At 40.3% G+C, this 24,250-nt stretch overlaps 1 protein-coding gene across 1 annotated transcript in view; it reads left to right on the forward strand.

Annotated features, from left to right (window-relative positions):
* Positions 1–24,250, forward strand: part of LOC106083861 (proton channel OtopLc) — a 172,125-nt gene that overhangs the window by 134,862 nt on the left and 13,013 nt on the right. The window contains exons 3-4 of the mRNA XM_013247138.2: positions 1,129–1,595; positions 20,610–20,727. Of these exons, the coding sequence (XP_013102592.2) occupies positions 1,129–1,595; positions 20,610–20,727 (585 nt within the window). The remainder of the gene's footprint in view (positions 1–1,128; positions 1,596–20,609; positions 20,728–24,250) is intronic.

Below are 24,250 nucleotides of genomic sequence, written 5' to 3' on the forward strand. Positions count from 1 at the left end.
GTGGAGGGTCTATAAGACTCGGCACGGCCGAACTTAGCTCTCTTTTACTTGTTGAGTATTATATGTGCTGTGAGTTAATTTTCATGAATGGATCTTTGGTTCCCTTTGGCTTCTGGTATATAATTTTTGTTGTCAGCCACAAACTCACATTGTATCAGTTTATCAAACAAAAAGAAAAATGAATGAATGGACACATGAATGAATTGTGTGGGACAATAAAAGTCTCAACATATGAAATCAAAAAACCAAAAAAAAAAAAAAAATAAAATACTATGATTGATATCGCTTCATCACCACAAGCTGTTATGCAGCTTCAGCAGAATCGGGGAATGCTCCATCAACATCATCAACACCATGGTAAAGGCAATCACAGTTGTTATAGTTTTATTTTTTTTTTTTTTCAATTCAATTATTCAATTTAAAGGCAGTTAAAGAGAAAGATGGAAAGAGTCAGTCATATAGAATAGTCTATATATAGCCATAACAACCCATGGATGAGGGATTTTACGTAGTCTGCTCTGGTGTCAAGTAGAAAACCTAAATCATTTATTATCCATTTATCATTATGTCCGGACGTGCAAAATTTTTAAAAAGCATAAACGAAAACTGTATCGAAAGCAATGCTTAGAGCACCACAACACGTTTCGGGGAAATGTGTACAAAACCAAAAAAAAAAAAAGACATAACGGCATTGACTTTCGTTTGCAATAGTCATTTAAATAGACATTCTAATTATTTATTACTAAAATTTAGTTGTGTTCGCATCAACTTTTAGTTGGCCCCACTAATATGTCTCGTTCAAATTCAACTTGCAGTACGGCTACGGACTCATTGCCATCGACATCCTCGTCGGCATCGACCAGCGACACCAGGGCCACCGCATCCTCGACACTGACAACGGCTGCGGCCACAACCACATCGCTATCGTATCGCGATGAACAGCCCCAGGCCATCGTAAGTTCAGCTCAAAAGTTACCCACAACCCGTCAAATGAGCAGCCATCATCATTATCACTTGCCCCATCAGTTCCAGCATCCTCATCATCAAAATCATCATCCGCATTCGCATGGTGTGGCAGTGCCCACTCCCACAGTACCGGCTTCTTATACCAGCTCTAGTCTATTGCAGGAATCGCGACACATTCGAGCGGCCAGCAGCAGTGGCGATGAGACCCTGCGCCATATTACCAGCCACACGACCACAACCAGTACCACAACACCGGTGACGGTGGCACCTACCCCCAATCTTTTGGTATCGCCGGAGAGTGTGTCACACACTTCATCTGTGTCACCGGCCAAACTATCGGCTCGCATACGTGAATCGGGCTCCCAACACAGGGTGACCATCGATGAATCGAATCTACCAGTCGCCTCTCAACTGACCTGTGGCGGTGGCGGCGATGGTGATGGTGACGGCTCAGGTCCACCCTCGCCGGGTACATCGTCGCAGCAACAGCTGACAGGCGATGAGCGTCAAACGGGTCATTTGGCTCTGATGTATCATTCGAGCCAGCTGACCAGTTATCCTGTGTTGCCGGCCATCAAGCGAACACATCGTCCTTCCTTTGTCTATCCACCAATGCCAAGAGTGAAAAAGTGAGTAAAATATATATTTTATCTATTTAATAGAAAATAAGAAAAATGTGTCATTTTGGAAAAAGGTCCAAATAATTCCATCAGAAAAAAATGGATTGAAAATTCAGAGAAAATTCTCTTAAATTTAAAATTTTGTCCTTAGAGAAAAATTCGTGAAATTTTGTATTTAGAGAAAACTTGGTAAAATTTTGTGTTTAGAGAAAATTTTATGAAATTTTTTTAGAGAAAATTTTGTGAATGTTTTTTAGAAAAAAACTTTGTTAAAACTTTTTATTTAGAGAAATTTTTTTAAACATTTTGTCTTTAGAAAAATTTTTCATCTCTTCTTAGGCAAAAACGGATATAAGAAAAGATTTGCTCTGCTATTAGTGCGATATCAAGATATGGTCCGGTTTGGACCACAATTAAATTATATGTTGGAGACCTGTGTAAAATGTCAGGCAATTCGAATAAGAATTGCGCCCTTTGGCGGCTCAAGAAGTAAAATAGAGGAATCAATTTATATGAAAGCTGTATCGGGCTATAGACCGATTCAGACCATAATAAACACGTATGTGGTCATGAGAAAATCCGTCGTACAAAATTTCAGGCAAATCGGATATTAATTGCGACCTCTGGAGGCTCAAGAAGTCAAGACCCCAGATCGGTTTATATGGCAGCTATATCAGGTTATTTACCGTTTTGAATTATTCTTAGCAGAGTTGTTTAAAGTAAGAATAAAATACGTCATGCAAAATTTCAGCTTAATCGGATAATAATTGCGCCCTCTAGAGGCTCAAGAAGTCAAGACCCCAAATGGGTTTATATGGCTGCTATATCAGGTTATGAACCGATTTGAACCATACTTAGTACAGTTGTTGAAAGTCATACTAAAACACCACGTGCAAAATTTCAGCTAAATCGGATAAAAATTGCGCCCTCTAGATGTTCAAGATGTCAAGACCCAAGATCGGTTTATATGCCAGCTATATCAAAACATGGACCGATATGGCCCTTTAACAATCCCAACCGACCTACACTAATAGGAAGTATTTGTGTTAAATTTCAAGCGGCTAGCTTTACTCCTTCGAAAGTTAGCGTGCTTTCGACAGACAGACGGAGGGACGGATATGGCTAGATCAACTTTGAATCTAATGACGATCAAGAATATATTTATGGGGTCTTAGACGAATATTTCGAGGAGTTACAAACAGAATGATGAAATAAGTATACCCCCATCCTATAGTGGTGGGTATAAAAATGGATTGAAAATTCAAAGAAAATTTCTGAAATTTTGTGTTAAGAGAAAATTTGGTGAAATTTTGTGTTAAGAGAAAAATTCTGAAATTTTGTGTTAAAAGAAAATTTGTTGAAATTTTGTGCTTAGAGAAAATTTGGTGAGATTCTGTCTTTGTGAAATATTTTTAAGAGAAAAGTTTGTAAAACTTTTTCTTTAGATGAAATTTCTTAAACATTTTGGCTTTAGAGAAAATTTGTTAGAAATCTTGCAAATGCAAATTTTGTCCATGAACATTCCACTTAGGAACGGGGGCAAATATCTCACATATCAGTGAGTGCAGTCCGATTCAAGTTTAAGCTCAATAATAAGGGACCTCCTTTTTATAGCCGAGTCCGAACGGCATGCAGCAATGCTACACCTTTTTGGAAAGAAGTTTTACATGTCATAGTACCTCACAAATGTTGCCAGCATTAGGAAGGGAAAACCACCGCTGAAAATTTTTTCTGATGGTCTCGAACCAGGGCGTTCAGCGTCATAGGCGGACCACTGCGGCGAACCACTGCGCTACGGTGGCCTCCAATCTGAGTTAGAAATCTTAGCTTTGAAGAAACTTATTAGAAATTTTGTCATTATTGAAAGTTTCGTAAAATGTTTTCGTTAGAGAAAGTTTCGTGAAATTTGGTCCTTTGAGAAAATTTCATGAAATTTTCTCAGAATTTTTGCCCAATTAAAAGTTTCGTGAATTTTGTCTGTAGAGAAGAATTCTGAAATTTTATGTTTAGAGAAAATTTGGTGAAATTTTGTGTTTAGAGAAAATTTGGTGAGATTCTGTCTTTTGAGAACATTTCGTGAAATGCATTATTCTCAATAATTAGTTTCTTTTAAAACTCTGCCTTTGTCTTCTTCATGGATATTCCTCTTTTTTAATTATGGTACAAAAGCCATAATCAATAACTCTAGAACAATTGAAAAACTTTGTACTTACTCCCAATTGCATTCAAAGGTTAAAACCATTCAACTTTTAGCAATTGTTGCTTAAAAGCAATCCATAAATCTTGCCATTCTATGGAAAAATGTGCCGGCATGTGCTCATAAGATGGTGTGAGTGAACAATGCTCTAAGTGTGGCAGAGAGGGCAAAGAACTTGCATTGTTCGAAAAAGTAATCAAAGGCAATAAAAAGACAAATTATCACCTGAACTTTAGGTGTGTCTGTTGTCGACAATGCTGAAATGCATGTCTCGACTAATTCGGTGAATAGTTTTGCACATGTCTACTTGGGGAATTTGCCTTAGAGTTCATGTGGCGGCAGAGTAATTAATAATTCGCTGAATACTTAAGAGACAGGAAGAAACTACTTTTGATTCGTCTGAGACGTGCATGTGTATGTGGGGTGATATGTGCACATTCAAGCATCGCTGCTTAATACAAGACAATTGTAGCAAACTATTTGGGGAATTGACACTTGCCCACATTCAATGAATGATCTTAAAAATTTTGTGAAAAGAGAAAATTATTTTTCTTTTGTTCTCAAAGTTTAGTTTGTCTGTTTGCGCTATTTTATTTTGATCTTTAAAATCGATTCGTGATTTTTCGAACATCTTCTAGCTCGAGATCATATTCAATGATTTCTATTCAAAGTAAAGAGTTTGGCAATGTTGATATGTTTGTTGTTCTTAGCATTGATGATTAGTTTGTGTCGGAATAATGGAAAGTAAGGCTTTGTTCACTCTTACTGCCGTAATGGGAGTTAGAGGACTTATTGAGCCCTGTTTTACAACAAAAACGTGCTCTACACCGTACTCAATAGTCTTTGGGTATTTAGGGCATCGTAATCAATTTGACAAGGGTGTTGATGAAGATACATGTCGTATCAGAAATCATGATCCACCAAGTCAGTTAAAATATTTTGAATAATAACACACACTTACCCAATTTTTATACCCACCACCGAAGGATGGGGGTATATTCATTTTGTCATTCCGTTTGCAATACATCGTCTGCCCGTCCGTCTGTCCGTCCGTCTGTCCGTCCGTCCGTCCGTCCGTCTGTCCGTCCGTCCGTCTGTCCGTCCGTCTGTCCGTCCGTCTGTCCGTCCGTCTGTCCGTCCGTCTGTCCGTCCGTCTGTCCGTCCGTCTGTCCGTCCGTCTGTCCGTCCGTCTGTCCGTCCGTCTGTCCGTCCGTCTATCCGTCCGTCTGTCCGTCCATCTGTCCGTCCGTCCGTCTGACTGTCCGTCCGTCCGTCTGTCTGTTGAAATCACGCTACAGTCTTTAAAAATAGAGATATTGAGCTGAAATTTTCCACAGATTCTTTCTTTGTCCAAAGTTCGAAGATGGGCTATATCGGACTATAGCTTGATATAGCCCCCATATAGACCGATCCGCCGATTTAGGGTCTTAGGCCCATAAATGCCTTATTTGTTATCCGATTTTGCTGAACAGTGTGGGACAGTGGGTTGTGTAAGGCCCTTTAATATCCTTCGTCAATTTGGCCCAGATCGGTTTATATTTGGATATAGCTGCCATGTAGACCAATCTCTAGATATAAGGTTTTGGTCCTATAAAAGGAGCATTTATTGTGCGATTTCGCCGAAATTTGGGACAGTAATTAAGGTTAACCCTCTCGACATAATTCTGCAATATGGCATCGATCGGTTTAGATTTGGATATAGCTGCGATATAGACCGATCTCTCGATTGAACGTCGTGCACCCATAAAAGGCGAATTTATTGTCCGATTTTGCCAAAAATTTGGGACAGTGATTTGTGTTAGGTGTTTCGAAAATCGTCTGCAATTTGGCCCAGCTCGGTCTAGATTTGGATATAGCTGTCATATAAACCGATCTCTCGATTTAAGGTCTTGCGCCCGTAAAAGGCGCATTTATTATCCGATGTCGTCGAAATTTGAGACAGTGAGTTGTGTTAGGCCCTTCGACATTCTTCTTTAATTTGGCCCAGATCGGTCCAAATTTGAATATAGGTGGTTTACATATATAACCGAGGTGGTGGGTATCCAGAGTTTGGCCCGGCTGAACTTAGCGCCTTTTTACTTGTTTTAAATAAGTTCTTTGCAATGCTATTCTTTGAATAGAAAGCCTAGAAAATGTTCGAAATATCACAGGAAATTTTATAGTTTATGTTAGAGTAGAATTCTCACTCATAGTGTTCGTCATGGTAGGTCAACGGCTAGTAACCATTTCCGTTGAAGTTTGAGAACATCGCGGAAGAGGATACAAAAGCTCACTCCCTCAAATCCTTTAATTGGACTAAGCCTTGGTTTGATTCCGAGATATTTTGGTTGATTCCAACTCTCTTTTCGTGCAGCAAATCCATGTGGTGTTCTTGCGGATTCCAGTCTAGGACACTACTGGCCAAATCATGGCGCGGTAGGCGTATGATATGACCTAACTAATCCATTATCTATTCTAGATTTCTATATCGACATTTGAAATACGGTTCGGTCAGAAAATTTCCTGCTCCTATCTTGGCAGCAAACATCTTCAATGGCAATGCGCTATGGAAGACTCTTCATTTAAACGCTTCCCCAGCTGGTGATTTTTTTATAGCCATAAGATGAGGGTATACTAATCTAATAATTGCCTTTGTAACACCTAGAAAGATTCGTCTAAGACCCCATTAAGTATACATATTCTTGATCGTCACGACGTTTTGAGTCGGTCTAACAATGTCTGTACCTCCATCGGCCCGTCTGTCAAAATCAAAATAGCGGTCGAACGCGTGCAGCTAGCCGCTTGAAGTTTTGCAAAGATGTTTAATATTGATATAGGTCGTTACCGGTTCAAATTTGAATATAGCTCCCATATAAACCGATCTCCCGATTTGACTTCTTGAACTCTTACAAGCTGCAATTTGTGTCCGATATTGCTGAAATTGAGCATGTAGTGTTTCGTTATGACTTTCAATAACTGCGCAAACTATGGTCCAAATCGATATATAACCTGATATAGCTTTTGATATAGCTTCCGTATAAACCGATCTCCCGATTTTTGTCCGATTTGGCTGAAACTTTTCAGGTTCTGTTGCAAACTTCAACATCTATGCCAAATACGATCCAAATCGGTCTATAATAGCTCCAATGTAAAGCGGTCTCTCGACCATCTTTGTTCGGTTCCTAGAAGCTTTACTTTTTGCTGGTTTGACAGAAGTTTGGTATGTAGAATAAAATTATGCCCTTCAACTAAATTTATTTTGTATAAATTTTTAGCAGAATTCATGGTGGTGGGTTCCAAGATTCGGCCCGGCTGAACTAAGCACGGTTTTACTTGTTTTTGCTAGCAGAGATCTTGAGCCTAGTCTTACCGAATGTCCCACTAAGAGCAGATTTGTGGAGTCCACTCTTGGATTGTACTACTGCTCTTTTGATCGAGTCAGAGGAAAAGTTATTTTTCGCTTAAAGCAATCCGCCAAATTTAAGGGATACAAATAATAGTTCCTCAGACGTTAGTGCTATCATTACGTCTGTGGAACTTGCCATTGTCTTACTTTGAAGGAGGTCCTGCATGGATGTCAGAGTATATTGATGACAGATAATCTTCTATGCATCCTTCTTCTCCTTTGCTAACATTTGCTTTGGTTCAGTTTATGTTGAGCGGGTAGCCCACCGCAAAAGTGAGTTGACTCGGCCAGTATTGACCTATTGAGACCACATAGTGAGAACAAGTAAAAGCGTACTAAGTTCGGCCGGGTCGAATCTTTGGCCGATATCTCTTTATTAGCAAATAAAGGACAATGGATAAGAATTGATATGCTATTTGATCTAGACCAAGTTATGAACCGATTGGGACCATATTTGGTTTGGCTTTTGGAGACCAATGTGGAATTCATTGTGCACAATTTCCCCCAAATCGAATAATAATTGCGCCGTATAGTGGCTCGAGAAGTAAAATTTGGAGATATGTTTATATGGGAGCTATATCAGGTTATGAACCGAAACAAGCCATATTCGATGTTAGAGGTCATACAAGAAGTCGTCGAGCAAAATGTCAGCCAAATCGGAAAAGAACTACTTCCTCCAGAGGCTCAAGAAGTATTGGGTTGCCCAAAAAGTAATTGCGGATTTTTCATATAGTCGGCGTTGACAAATTTTTTTACAGCTTGTGACTCTGTAATTGTATTCTTTCTTCTGTCAGTTATCAGCTGTTACTTTTAGCTTGCTTTACAATAAAAGTGTATAAAAAGTATATTTGATTAAAGTTCATTTCTTTATCGAAATACGGTCCGATTTGAGCCAAATTCGACACGGATTTTGACTGGTCTAATAAGTACAAGTCACGTTGTTCAATTTTGTAGAACAACAAATTGGTCTTTTTGATAGCCATATCCAAATATAGACCGATCTGCACCATATACGACACAGATGTCGAAAAACCTAACATACGTCACTGTATCAAATTTAAGCGAAATCAAACTATAAATGTGCCTTTTATGGGACCAAGACTTTAAATCGAGAGAATGGTCTATATGGCTGCTATATCCAAATCTGGACCGATCTGGGCAAAATTGAAGAGTGATATCGAAGGGCCTAAGACAACTCACTGTCCCAAATTTCAGCAAAATCCGATTATAAATGCGTCTTTTATGGGTCCAAGACCTTAAATCAAGTGATCGGTCTATATGGCAGCTATATCCAAATCTGGACCGATCTGAGCCACATTGAAGAAAGATGTCGAAGGGCCTAGCATAACTAACTGCCCCAAATTTCAGCAAAATCGGATAATAAATGCGCCTTTTATGGACCCAAGACCTTAAATCGAGAGATCTGTCTATGTGGCAGCTATATCCAAATCTGGACCGATTTGGGCCAAATGGAAGAGGGCTGTCGAAAGGCCTAAGACAACTCACTGTCCCAAATTACAGCAAAATCGGACAATAAATGAGGCTTTAATGGACCCAAAACCTTAAATCGAGAGACCGGTCTATATGGCAGCTATATCCAAATCTGGACCGATGTGAGCCACATTGAAGAAAGATGTCGAAGGGCCTAGCATAACTAACTGCCCCAAATTTCAGCAAAATCGGATAATAAATGCGCCTTTTATGGACCCAAGACCTTAAATCGAGAGATCTGTCTATATGGCAGCTATTTCTAAATCTGGACCGATCTGAGCCACATTGAAGAAGGGCCTAGCACAACTAACTGCCCCAAATTTCAGCAAAATCGGATAATAAATGCGTCTTTTATGGGCCCAAGACCCTAAATCGAGTGATCGGTCTATATGGCAGCTATATCCAAAATTGAAGAGGGATATCGAAGGGCCTAAGACAACTCACTGTCCCAAATTTCAGCAAAATCGGACAATAAAAGAGGCTTTAATGGACCTAAGAGCCCAAATCGGCGGATCGAACTATATGGCAGCTATATCCAAATCTGGATCGATCTGGGCCAAATTGAAGAATGATCTCGAAGGGTCTAACACAACTCACTGTCCCAAATTTTGGCAAAATCGGACAATAAATGTGCTTTTTATGGGCCCAAAACCTTAAATCGAGAGATCGGCTTATGTGGCAGCCATATCCAAATCTGGAACGATTTGGACCAAATTAAAGAAGAATGTTGAAGGACATAACACAACTCACTGTTACAAATTTCAGCGAAATTGGATAATAAATATGGGTTTTATGGGCCTAAGACCCTAAGTCGGCGGATCGGTTTATATGACAACCATATCCAAATCTGAACCGATTTAAACCAAACTGTAGAAGGATGTTGAGTGGCTTAATTTATTTCATTCTCCCAAATTTCAGCATAATCGGATAATAAATGTGGCTTTTATGGGCCACATCGGTCTATATGGGGGCTATATCAAGATATAGTCCGAACTTAACCTGCTTATGAACAAAAGTAGAATCTGTGCAAAGTTTCAGCTCAATACATCTATTTTTTAAGACTGTAGCGTGATTTCAACAGACAGACGGACGGACATGGCTAGATGGTCTTAGATTTTTACGCTGATCAAGAACATATTGGGTTGCCCAAAAAGTAATTGCGGATTTTTCATATAGTCGGCGTTGACAAATTTTTTACAGCTAGTGACTCTGTAATTGCATTCTTTCTTCTGTCAGTTATCAGCTGTTACTTTTAGCTTGCTTTAGAAAAAAGTGTAAAAAAAGTATATTTGATTAAAGTTCATTCTAAGTTTTATTAAAAATGCATTTACTTTCTTTGAAAATGACACACAATGACGGAATGACACAATAAATATACCCCCATCCTTCGGTGGTGGTATAAAAAATAAGTCTTGACCTATGACTTCCAACATCCATGTCGAGTATGATCCGAATCGATCTTTAAACAGTTTTAGCCCCCATATAAACCGATCGCCGGATTTGACTTCTTGAGTCCTTAAGTGCCTCAGTTTTCATCCAATTTGGCGTAAATTTGGAACAAAGACTTGAGTTATGACTTCCAACATACAAGCCAAGTATGATCCTAATCGGCCTATAAACAGGTACAGCGCCCATTTAAACCGATCCCCGGATTTGACTTCTTGAGCCCTTAGAAGCCTCAATTTTAGTCCGATTTGGCCCAAACCCCTATCTTATGACTTTCAACATGTAAGTCAAGTTTTATTCGAATCGGGCAATAGGGCGATATAGGCCCCCTAAATACCGATGTCCTGATATGACCTCTAGAGACCTAAGTAATTCAAATACAAATTCAGTTAATAAGGGTGCATTTTTAGCGGAATCCATGGTGGTGGGCACCCAAGATTTTGGCCCGGCCGAATTTGGCACGCTTTTATTTGTTTAATTTTATAGGTGAAAAATGGAAATTTGTCGAAGACGAAAAAAATAGCGCAATTTTTTCGACCCTATGGGGGTCCCCGGGCCTTTGCTTCAAAAACGGACTTCAGATTCGTGTTCCTAGGGTCAACTCATATATACAAAGCAAACTTCAGCGAAATCGGTGGTAAGCTCTATGAGTGGATTTTTCCCCATAACATAATATAGCTCCCATATAAACTAATTTCTCGATTTGAGACCTCAAAAAGTTTAGTTGTTCTTCCTTTTGGGTTTGGGTTGCAATTTCGTGGGGGCAAACTTCATGTCGCAGTATTTCTCATCAGCATATGAGTTTAGTAATATTTTTGCCCTACCATCATCCGGCAAAACTGTTCTTCTTGTTAGCAATTTTATGAATTTCAATAGTTATGCCTTCTCTCCCTTCGGCACCCCCACCTCGTACAAGGAAATGCAAATGACGAACGTTGCACTAAATGCACAGCACAACAGCAAATTAGTATGCTAAGTGCAATGCGTTGGTGATATTTTAATAACACTTATTGTGTGACAACTTTGCCAAAATGGTGTTTATGCGAAGTGTGCGTGAGCACTTTTTCTTCCGCCCAAAAAAAAAAGAAAGAAAATTTGAATATGAATATGTTGATGAGGACACTATGCTCTTAGGGTTCATAGTACCCCAAAGTAAGTAAAAGCAGTAGAAGAAGAAGAGTTTTATGAGGCCCATGTGTGTGCTTGGCGTTGAAAGCTTTTGAGTAAATGCACCTCGGCGATCATAATTGCTTAGCTATTGTTGGGCATAGTCACGAAGCGAGCACAGGACAAAGGATTTGGTGATGGCAACCACAGCCACAACCAAAACAACAACAATAAAACAACTACATTTGTTCATTTACTTGTGTTTGTTCTTTGTGTTCCCTATTTGTTGTTGATATGTGCCACACATTCGATGTTTTTGTTTACCATCTATGTGTGTGTGTGTGTGTGTGAATGTGGGTGTGGCATGTGTGATTTTTGTTGTTGTACACCCATTGCTGCTCATTCTGTTGATTGCGTGACGTGTTTGTGGAAGTGTGGTTCAGCTCTGATGTGTGTTTGTGTGTGTGAGTGTGGAAAGGGAAACAATCCTTTTTAACTGTTTTATTTGATTCTGGTTTCATTGTAAGTATCTCTAGGCGCCACGATTTGTTGTGTGGGTGTGTATTTGTATTCATTCGTTCTTAGCTGATGGCGTTGAAAGTTGATTTGCTATTTTTTTTTTGTGTTTTGTGTTTTGCCTTGTTGAGTTTATCTATTCTCCCACCTCCCCAAAGGATAAATCTGTCTGCTCGTCCGTTTGTGTGTGTGCCTGATTGGCTTGTTGAGATAAGACCAAATTGCATTATTTGTCTGTTTTATAAATTGAATTAAGTGACTCAAATTTTCGCAATCAACTTTGTTGAGGTTTGCTTATAAATCGCAATTAAATTGAGATTTATATGCTACACCCAGCATAAAATGGAACCAGTTTGAGACTTTTAAATGGTGGATTAGTGGGACAATGAAATGTATGATGGTTATTCTTTTCCGAGGTCACCGTGGCGCATAGGTTAGCATGTCCGCCTATGACGCCGAACGCCTGGCTTCAAGTCCCGGCGTGAACATCACAATTATTTTGAGAGGTGATTTTGCCGTTACTAATGCTGGCAACATTTGTGAGGTATCCTGTTATGTTAAATCTTCTCTACCAAGTGGTGACGCTGTGCCGCAAAGGTATACCCTCACTTCTTTATGGATTTGTCAGGAACTCCTTTGGATTTTAAGGGTGATATAAAATCGCCTCATACAATGTAGTCTCTTCTGGGGATGAATTTTAAGCTGGCATGGACCAACGCCCCCAAAAATCTTTGATGAGATTTGGCCAGAAGCAATATAGAAGATATTACTTTTTAACCATATAAAGGGTGATTTTTTTGAGGTTAGGATTTTCATGCATTAGTATTTGACAGATCACGTGGAATTTCAGACATGGTGTCAAAGTGAAAGATGCTCAGTATGCTTTGACATTTCATCATGAATAGACTTACTAACGAGCAACGCTTGCAAATCATTGAATTTTATTACCAAAATCAGTGTTCGGTTCGAAATGTGTTCAAATTTTGACAAATTTTGTTCAGCGATGAGGCTCATTTCTGGTTGAATGGCTACGTAAATAAGCAAAATTGCCGCATTTGGAGTGAAGAGCAACCAGAAGCCGTTCAAGAACTGCCCATGCATCCCGAAAAATGCACTGTTTGGTGTGGTTTGTACGCTGGTGGAATCATTGGACCGTATTTTTTCGAAGATGCTGTTGGACGCAACGTTACGGTGAATGAACACATTTCGAACCGAAAACTGATTTTGGTAATAAAATTCAATGATTTGCAAGCGTTGCTCGTTAGTAAGTCTATTCATGATGAAATGTCAAAGCATACTGAGCATCTTTCTCTTTGACACCATGTCTGAAATCCCACGTGATCTGTCAAATACTAATGCATGAAAATCCTAACCTCAAAAAAATCACCCTTTATATGGATTCCAAAACAGTATCCTAGCGATTCCAAACGAAAATTCAGGTTAAGAAAATTGTAAAAAAATCGAATAGAGACATCGTAATATGAATATTTTAAATTTTGCAGATAAAAGTTTCCTTAAATGTGTTGGAGTTTCTAGGCATCTAGGCTAACTTACTAAAAGACGCATTACAGCAGGCTTGGGATCTGTGGATCTAAAAAGATGGGTTGGCAGAGGAACACCTCAAGGAGGTGTACTGTCTCCTCTACTTTGGAATATAGCCATTAACAATATATTATTGTCTCTGGAAGAAAAAGGTGTAAAAGTGGTCGCGTATGCTGAAGACGTAGCAATTGCGGTTAGGAGAAAGTTTCCCAGCACTCTAAGAAATATGCTTCAGGAAGCCCAACGTGTCACAGCAAAGTGGGCTACAGAAAGTAGTCTATGTGAAAATCCGTGCAGGACAGAAGTGTTCTTTTCAGCAGAAGATACAAGTTGCCTACAGTGGAACCTGTCTCCTTGGGTGGAAAGAATGTTCCATTTAAAGAAAGCGCAAAATACCTGGGTGTTTTGCTGGACAGAAAATTGAACTTCTAACCCAACATTTTGGATAGGGCAAGAAAGGTCACTCTTGCCCTATACACCTGCAAGAGAGCCATTGGCAAAAGTTGGAGATTTAGGCCGCTCGTCATACATTGGGTATATACTGCATATGCTATATGGTGTTGTGGTCTGGTGGACGGTGCTTCAAAAGTCCACCTACTGGTCCATACTTAACTAGATCCAAAGGATGGCTTGTTTGTGCATCACAACCGCACTGAGAACGACACCGTCTGATGCACTCAATTTAATGCTACAACTAATGCCTCTGGACATTGTGGCTACCCAAATTGCAGCGACCACTGCCGTGGGGTTAAGGGAGCTTTCTCATTGGCCATGTGGCGGCTTCGGACACTGTGTTATCCTTGATACAATATCCCATGTTCCCGGCAGTGTGGATTACACCCTACCAGAGCTGCTTTTTGATAAAAATTACTGTACCACTATTCCTGATAGAACCGATTAAAACTACCATGTCCCTGGTAATAGAAGTAACAGAAGTAACTCCTGTAACCGTTGAGTGAGGCGAACGTGTTTTTATTTCGCTCCTCAAAGAAAAAAATAAATATATACTAGTATCTCGGAATAGGTACTACCTATTACGAAAAAAAATTTTAAACCCTTTTGGAGTAGGCTAGAAATGGACTTCAAAGACTCAACATCTGCAGTGGTGGCGTCAGACCGCAGCATGTTGTCCTCCCCTCCTATAGGTGTGGGTGCCTTGGTACCTGTAGTCGAGAGTAATGCTTCAAGCGCACAACTAGTCGTCAGACTAATTAAGACGGAAAAGACGGATTAACCAGAGGGATGCACAGTTCATCCCCAGCCTTTAAGTAAAGTTGGTGTTTCTTACACGGATTCAGACAGCGACTGTGCGATGGCTTTGCTAAGCTCACAAGCAGACCGAGAAAGCGATCCGGTGCACGATGAAGGAGACAGAGGAGTATGTAACGGCAGCGTAATCAGGAAGGGATAGTACTGACATTCCAAGCACTTCTATGGAAGCTGGAAAAAGAATCAGATCTCCCGATCTGCTAAAATACTGAAGAAGAAAAAGAGCTCTCCGCTTTCAAGTACTCTGGAAAAACCAAGCCAGCCATCCCGCAATGGAGACTACAGACAGTGTCCTGCGGAAGTAAACAAAGTTGGAATAGGAACGAAGAAAGCGCACACGGCCCCTGAGACTTCTTCGAAGACTGTGACTTCCAAAAGGAGGCCACAGCCATCACGGAAGGGAAAAGATGGTCGCTGAGAATGGTAAGGAGCCGCCCTCTTACGCCAGAGTGGCAAGGAAGTACAACAGCGGTGAGCTGACTTATGCAGTCATCAATATCGGCTGTGCATCCGGTAGGATTCCACCAGATCATCGGTCCCAAGTGGAGGATGTGGTTAACGATCGGATTTTTGAACATGTGTGGTACTCTGTAGAGGGTCCACCCATACAAATGATGAGCTGCGAGTTTAGAGGGGACATATTCACGCTCCCTGGGAGGGAGCAAAGCTCTACCTGGTGAGAAAGAGGGCTATCCCCCCGCTCACGAAGGCTAGGTTTCCGATCGGAAACCAGAGATGAACCTTGAAGTCGAGTGCGAGGCACTGCTGTCATCGGCACAGTCTTGGATTGACGGAACCCTAGTATTGCCATTTGGAAGATCATGTTACACGGATGGATCAAAGCTAGAGGACAGTGTGTGCCTGGGGGTTTACATTGAGAATCCAGGGACTGAGATCTGTTTTAGACTGCCTGACCATAATACGGTCCTGCAGGCGGAGATCCGGGCGATCACGGAATGCGTGAAGTGGTGTGGTGCTAACGCGAGGACGTCGATTGTGAACATCTTTACGGAAAGTAAAATTGCCATAAGGGCAATAAAAAGCAGGACGGTAAGGTCACGAACAGTCTTGCAGTGTAAGAAGGAGATTAACGTCTTCTCTGAGGATGGCAAAATCCGCATCGTTTGGGTGCCGGGCCATAACGGAGTAAGGGGAAAGGAAAGGGCTGACGATTTGGTGGTGAAGGCCAGAGTACTGCCGTCAATTAACTTGGTTAATCCGAAGGCTTTTCGGGTCGATGCAGTCCATGTTAAGGGAGTGGGCGACGAATGCGCATGCAGCATTGTGGAACATCGAAATGGTCGGTAGGACGACGAAAATCCTATGGGGGGATCCAGATCGTGAGAAGACGAGGAAAGGGATTAAGAAGGAGGTCAGTTTAGCTGTTGGTATAATAACGGGACACATAGCACTATGAACTCACTTATGTCAAATCGGTAGCATGTAGGGCATCCGTGGAAGATGATGAAACTTTGGAGCATTTCCTTTGTCATTGCCCGGCTTTCGCATACAACAGATACCGGTACTTAGGTGGAGACACAAAATCAGACATGAACCAACTTAGGGGAGTGGTATTGAAAACTATTAAAGATTTTATAAGTAGCACGGAATTCCTAACTTAAAATTTTCTTTTTAAAGATTACTTTATAGATTTTAGAGCGCACAATAGTGGCATGGGGCGGATTAATATCTGCACCCTCTTTTCAACCTAACCTAACCTAACATGGACTTCTGCATGGATGGTTACAAACTAGACCACCAGATGGGCTTTGCGGTGTTCTCTAAAAAACTAGAACTGTTCATATCGAGAAGGTTACCCTGGTCATATCGAGAAGTCACATAATACAATGTCATTACGACGATTGGCATAAATATCTTCTCAGACAGCCACGAAATCCATGGAGAACGTATTTCTGAACACAAAAACAACCCTCCACGGTCGCAGATCTCTCAACGAGATTGCTGTTCAAAATTCACCTGTTCTGAGTGCCGGGCCACAGAGATATTCCAGGGAATTTTAAAGTGGACGAGCTTGCGAGACTAGGAACTTCCCTACACATTCCAGGGATACTGGAATCTTTGGGTATGTCTCTAGCGACATGTAAGCTAATTTTTTCGGGACCAGGCCCGAAGGACGACGAATGAGAGATGGTCACAAAGAGGGGGCTGTGAGCATTCCAAAACTATGTGGCCTAATCTAGACTTGAAGAGGTCTTCTGCTTTGCCGCCATTGGCTTGAACAGACGTTTCAGACATTGTGTCCGTCATGACAGGTCACTGTCTAATCGGAAAACATGCTGACAGACTGAATGTTGCCAGCAACGACTTTTGCAGAAGCTGTAAGGACATCGAAGAAGCAGGGACTATAGAACACCTTCTGTGTGTTTATGTCCCGCACTAGCAGTCAGAAGGAGTTCCACTTTAGATTCTCATTTCTTTGAGAACCTGTCTGATTTAGCGGATGGACCATTCGCAAGTTATTGGGTTTTTAAAGCGATGTGTTTTTTGATAACTCGAGGGGGTTTTTAAAATTTTTTCATGAAAAAAAAAATCCTATTTTAAAGTACATAACGTTTAAGTTGACAAAGGTTACTCAAATTTCAGTAAGAACACAAATACGGTATGACAACTAAACGCCAGCTAAGTTCGGCCGGGCCGAAACTTATATACCCTCCACCAAGGATCGCATTTGTCAAGTTCTTATCCTGGAATTTCTTTATAGGCAAACAAAAGATAACAGATAAACATTTCTATGCTATTGGAGCTGTATCATTTTAAAAACCGATTCGAGCCGTACTTGGTTTGTATGTTGAAAACCATAGTAGAAGTCAATTAAATCGGATAGGAAATGCTCTCTATAGGGTCTCAAGAAGTAAAATCCGGAGAACGGTTTATATGAGAGCTATATCGGGTTATGGGGACGCCACCGCCAGCGCAGATGTTAGCATGTCCGCCTATTACGCTGAACGCTTTACTTCGAATCCTGACGAGATCATCAGAAAAAGTTTTCAGCGGTGGTTTTCTCCTCCTAATTAATGCCGGCAACATTTGTAAGGTACTATGCCATGTAAAACTTCTTTCCAAAGAGGTGTCGCACTGCGGCACGCCGTTCGGAAGGCCCCTTATCATTTAGCTTAAACTTGAATCGGACTGCACTCAATGATATTTTTTGCATATCGGGTTATGGACCGATTCAGATCATATGTGGCACGTATGTTAAGAAGATGTCGTTGTAAATAATTTCAGTTAAATCTTGTAAGTATTGTGCGATCTAGAGGCTCAAGAAGTATAATCGAGTTTACTTTAGATGGGAGCTATATCAGGTTATGAACCGACCGTTTTTGGAAGTCAAATCGAAGGACTTCATGCAAAATTTCAGCAAAATTTCCTCAAAATTTCCTGGAAATTTTCAGGCGCCTAGCTTTATTCCTAATAAATCGACTAAGAATATTAAGACGATCAAGAATATATAAAATTTGTTGGGTCTCAGATCAATATTTCGACGTGTTACAAACGGAATGGTGAAGGATATCACAAGTAAAAACGTGGTTAGTTCGGCCTGGCCGAATTTTGGGTAAGCTAAAAATTTGTTAATATCACTCTTTTCGTATTTTAATTATGTATATATCCTACACCACTACTGTGGTACAGGATATTAAACTTAGTGAATTTGTTTGTAACACCCAGAAGGAAGAGAGATAGACCCATTTATGAGTATACCTATTGGCTCAGAATCACTTTCTGATTCGATTTAGCTATGTCGGTCTGTCCATGTTAATTTGTGTACAAACTACAAGTCGCAGTTTTCATCCAATCGTAACTCGTTATAGGTAATTATTTTCGAAAAAAGGATAGCTACGATAGTATTATCCCAAAGACGGTTGATGATTTGCGTCACCTTAAATGCCTGTGCTGACCAGACATCTGTCGGCTAGTGGAGCCTGGCGCAGCCGCTCCTCCAGTCAAAGTCTCAGTAGTCACATGCTACGGCTTGATACCACCACCTCAGCTGTTGGGTCTTCGGAGTATATTCTAAGCGGGTTGTCGACAAGGAAGAAGAACGGGGCTGCATACCTACGAACAATTGGAGTGGGATAGTCAAAGAGCTGTCATCTGTATACTCTGATGATATGCCGAAATTGCCTGGGCCTCCTCCAGTTTATGATGATGCAGGCTGGTATCGGGACCGATACAAACTAATTGTCTTCGGGGATCAACGTTTAATTGAAATGTATCGTTGCGCCCATAGAAAGATTGGTGAGATCTGGCCAGGCGCAGCACTGGATTTAGTCAAGAAGGAAGATCCTGAGTCCAATCTTGGGGGACTGTAATCCCATTCTTTCAACCACTGACTGGAAGATTGGTAGATTGAAAGATTGGATAAGGCTATTGGCGACCGGAGGCATACAGTATTCGTACTAAACCCTGGCAGTCTCGCAAACCTCAACAATTATGAGTTGTATCCTACAGATGCAACAAGTTGAAACTGAAGGTGTATAGAAGTGATGGGATTTTGGAATAAGAGGATGCTGAACACTTGTCCGACCAAATCTCTAAAGTCAAGCTGATTGCATGAGGCTGGAAATCATCTTGCCGTTATCGAAACAGGAGTGAAGACTTTGAGATGGGACCCGCTGTTAGTGAAGCATCTATAGAAGAATCGTCCGCCCCGCAAGTGTCCAGTGTCCTGAGTAACAGTGTCTCCAATGCCTTCTCAACTGCCCCTGGATGCGTAAGGAAACTCATAATTGCTAGGTTGAAGGCCCTTTTGATGACAGGAGGATTTGACGTGGTTCTTGTCCAGGAGGGTCATGGGTGTGCGGAGGAATGATTCGTGGACTAAGAATTCTTGGATTTCAATTCCCACAGTGAGGCTAATGCCTATCACCAGATTAGGGAAGTTCGGTTGTCAACGATAGGGGTGAGGTGCTTATCAAACATATTAAAAGCAGCAACCTGGCAATATTTAATAAAGGGGATAAAACGACCTTTATTACCAGGAACAGGCAGGGGGTACTAGATATTTCCTTTGTATTGGAAGATAAAAGCTGAAGAATATGTGACTGGGAAATATTGAATGATCACAGGTCCTCTGATCATCGGTATATTAGTTTCAGCCTTGGAGAAAATACTGCAGAAGTGGTATCCCGGCAGAAGATACAGAAGAAAGGCACTTTGGGATAAATTTAGCCATACATTCGTGCAAAATTTTGTAAAGATCCGACCAAAATTGTGGCTGCTATAGCCATAAAATTCCATATCGGATGAAAGCTATATATGGGAGCTATATCTAAATCTGACCCAATTTTGGCAACATTTTGCACACATATGAAGACGTTAAATAAAACATCCCATGCCAAATTTTGTAAAGATCGGACCAAAATTGTGGCTCCTACAGCCTTCAAAGGCCATATTGGATGAAAGATATAGATGGGAGCTATATCTAAATCTCCATCGATTTCGTTCGAAATCAATAGCGTTCGTCTTTGGGCCAAAAAAGAGACTTGTGCAAAATTTCATGACAATCGGACGATAAATGCGACCTGTAACTTGATCACAAGAATACATGGACAGACAGACGGAGGGACAGACGGACATAGCTAAATCGAATCAGGAAGTGTTCCTAAGCCGATCGGTTTACTTATCAATGGGTCTAGCTCTTCTCCTTCTAAGCGTTGCAAACAAATGCACAAAGTTGTAATACCCTGTGCCATAGTGGTGGTGTGGGGTATAACTTTTATGGCGGTGCTTATCCCCCCTAGAGGCCTTTCTACGTTTATGGCTGCCATATAAGTGGTGTAGAGTATTCAATGTTGTTTCCCTCCAACAACGGCCTTTTTATGCTATTTACCTCAGCTAGTTTTCCACAGAAGGTTATTTAAATTCAATGTCTTTAACAAAAGTATAGGGCAGAAGTTTGAATATTGTTGGCCCATAAAACGATTTGAAAGCTTTTGAAATGTAGAAAAGCGCAAAAAAAAACATTCGAAAAAGAACTGCAATGAAAAGAACACAAAAACAAAATCTCAATAATTCTTCTTTTTTTCCTTTCTTCTTTCTTCTCTGGCAGAAGTGATGCTCTGGCAACATTGTTCTCAGCCTTGTATGGCAAATTATTGGTTGTTATGGGTATTGCATTTCCAATGGCTGAAGTTATCTCAACCTACATCCCACCTTCGTTCTATGAGGTAAGTACCTAAAAATTATCCCATTCATAATTCTAAGTTTACATATGTCTACAATGTCTGACGATTTGACTGCTTGCCAAGTTTTTGGCAGTTTTTTTTTCTCTCCCAAATGGCATATGATTTTTTGTGTTGGAGTCTATGGCCACAATGGGCCTGTGTGCTATGGAAGTTTTGCAACAATCAGGCATATTAAATAAGACATTTGCAGATGATGAATGTAAAGACCATAAATTGATGATTTAGCATAAACGAAAAGCAAACAAAAAAGTTCTCACAAATCATAACTTTTTAAGGCTAAAATAGCTCATGAATAATTAAAAGAATTATTTTCGAAAGGGAAAAAAGTTTATTTCACTTAAATTGATATAGAAAATATTCCTTTTTTTGTGTTTGCTGGCCATTAAAGAGGCAAACTTATACATTAGGATAATTTATGCATGACTCTGTTGAGGGCACATTGACTTTGTGTCTTTAAAAGCATTGCGGTCTGTTTGTTTTAGTTCTTCGCACCGGAAATTAATCAACCAAAAACCGAAAAATCAATTTTGGAAATCGCAGACATTGTCGTTGTATGGCTTGCAATGTAAGAGGAAAAATCCTCAACGACGATAAAGTAAACGCCAACAGCCATACACATGCTCACACTCACACACACACACATACGCTTTGAGGTTGAGGGCATTGAAGGTAATGCTGTTATGCTGCTGCGTTTTGCAACTGCTATTACTGTCTGTTGCTTACCGTTGATGTTGTCTAAGGTAATACTTTCTTCTCGCTTTGGTGCGGGTGTGGTGCTTCCCCTAGAAGGATGTGAGCAAGACTCTAACAAGCCTTTTTGGCTGCTGTTGCTACACTCTCATGTCATGTTCAATTGCTCAACATGACATTTTCTCTTCGTTTGGCAACACATTTCACTGGATTTGCCCCCAAACTGTCTTCTGTGTCTGTGTGTTGTCGTTGTAGTCGTCGTCGTCTTGTGATATCGTCTGTATGATGTTATTTTACATTTGTCGCCAGAAAATTAACAAACATTTTTGCTTGATGAATGTGAAGGTATTTTTGGCATTTATATGACCATATGGGGCCTTCTATGCCTCAGGGTGAACAGGTATTCAATTTACTTGATATTTTCCAATTATTTGGAGAGAAAAAAAAGTTATTTTAAAAAGAAGGTTCTTTAAAATTTAATGAATAACAGAAAAATGTTTGTTTTGTCTAGGTAGGGTAAAATTCTCTCACCAAGTTAAGTGGATACCGAGGTCCAAAAAATAAATTGCTTTTAAATGTCAGTAAACTTCTTATACATTAAAGTCAAAGTAGTACTCAAGAACGGCATCAACAGATTTTCCTGAGATAATTGGGAGAGAATGTGTAGATTGGCTCCGCATTAAAAATAAGAAAAGTTTTCATATTCAAAGACGCGAGGTATCAGAGATGGGTGTTCCGATTTAGGTCATGATTTTTTTTTTGGTATCCCAAAAATACAAATCAGATAAAACAAGTAAAAAGCCATTAAGTTCGGCCGCAACGAACTTTGGTTACCCACCATCTCGGATATATATATATATTAACCAACTTTCTTCATAATATGGTTAACAAGTAAAAGCATGCTAAGTTCGGCCGGGCCGAATCTTATATACCCTCCACCATGGAGCGCATTTGTCGAGTTCTTTTCCCGGCATCTCTTCTTAGGCAAAAAATTATATTAGAAATGATTTGCTCCGCTATTAGAGCGATATCAAGATATGATCCAGTTTAGGCCACAATTAAATTATATGTTGGAGACCTGTGTAAAATATTAGCCAATTCGAATAAGAATTGCGCCCTTTGGGGGCTCAAGAAGTAAAATATAGAAATCGATTTATATGGGAGCTGTATCGTGCTATAGACCGATTCAGACCACAATAAACACGTATGTTGATGATGCCATATAAACCGATCTTGCATCTTAACTTCTTGAGCCACTAGAGGGCGCAATTCCTATCCGATTTGGCTGACGTTTTGTATCAGATGTTTTGTTATTAAAATCGGTTCATGACCTGATATAGCTGTCATATAAACCGATCTAGGATCTTGATTTTTTGAGCCTCTAGAGGGCGCAATTCTCATCCGATTTGGTGAGAATTTAGCATGAGGTGTTTTGTTATGGCACTATTCCTATCCGATTTGGCTGAAATTTTGTATGAGGTGTTTTGTTATGACTTCAAACTACTGTGCTAATTAGGGTCTAAATCGGTTCATAACCTGATATAGCTGTCATATAAATCGATCATGGAGCCGCTAGAGGGCGCAATTCTCATCCGATTTGGCTGACATTTAGCATGAGGTGTTTTGTTATGGCGCAGTTCCTATCCGATTTGTCTGAAATTTTGTACGAGGTGTTTAGCTATGACTTCAAACAACTGTGCTAAGTTTGGTTCAAATCAGTCCATAACCTAATATAGCTGCCATATAAACCGATCTGGGATCTTGATTTCTTAAACCTCTAGAGGGCGGACTTATTTGGCTAAAATTTTGTACAATTGCCTCTCCCAAGACATTCAATATACGTGTCCACTATGATCTGAATCGATCTATAGCCTACTACAGTTCCCAAATACACCGATCTCCCGATTATGCTTCTTGAGCCCCTACAAGGCGCAATTCCTATCCGAAAGGACTGCAATATTGCCCAATGACTTTTACTATTGTCTTCAACATTCAATTCATTTGTGGTTTGAATCGAACTGTAACTTGATATAGCTCCATTGGCATAACAATTCTTATCAATTATTGTTTGTCTGCCTAAAAAGAGATACCGCGCAAAGAACTCGACAAATGCGATCCATGGTGGAGGGTATATAAGATTCGGCCTGGCCAAACTTAGCACGCTCTTACTTTTTTTTATCAAATCACCTGAAATGTTAGATTTTATCTATTCATAAATAAAAACTTATCAAAATATGATACAGGGATATTATAATTCTTGATCGTCTCGAAATTGTGATTCGAAGTAGCCATGGCCACCCGTCCGTCTGTCGAAATCACGATAGTGGTCGAACGCGTAACACTAGCCGCTTGAATTTTTGCAAATGCAATGCAAACTTACCCATGAACATTCCATTAAGGAACTGGGGCAAACTTCTCACAAATTAATGATAAGGGACCTTCTTTTTTTAGCCGAGTCCGAACGGCCTGCCGCGGAGCGTTGCATCTTTGGGTAGAAGTTTTTACATGGCATAGTACCTCACAAATGTCGCCAGCATTAGGAGGGGATAACCCCCGCTGAAAAATTTTCTTATGTTCCTGCCAGGATTCTAACCCTGGCTTTCGGCGTCATAGGCGGACATGCTAACCTTTGCGTTACGGTGGTGGATTGCACAGCTACTAAATATTGATGTAGGTAGTTGGGGATGGCAAATGGACCATATCAGTTTAGATTTGGATATAGCTCCCATATAAACCGATTTCACGATTTGACTTCTTAAGTCCTTACAAGGCGCAATTTTTGTCCGATTTGGTTGAAATTTTGCATGCGGAGTTC

The sequence above is a fragment of the Stomoxys calcitrans genome, chromosome 4, assembly GCF_963082655.1.
Source record: "Stomoxys calcitrans chromosome 4, idStoCalc2.1, whole genome shotgun sequence".
In the NCBI taxonomy this organism is placed as follows: domain Eukaryota; kingdom Metazoa; phylum Arthropoda; class Insecta; order Diptera; family Muscidae; genus Stomoxys; species Stomoxys calcitrans.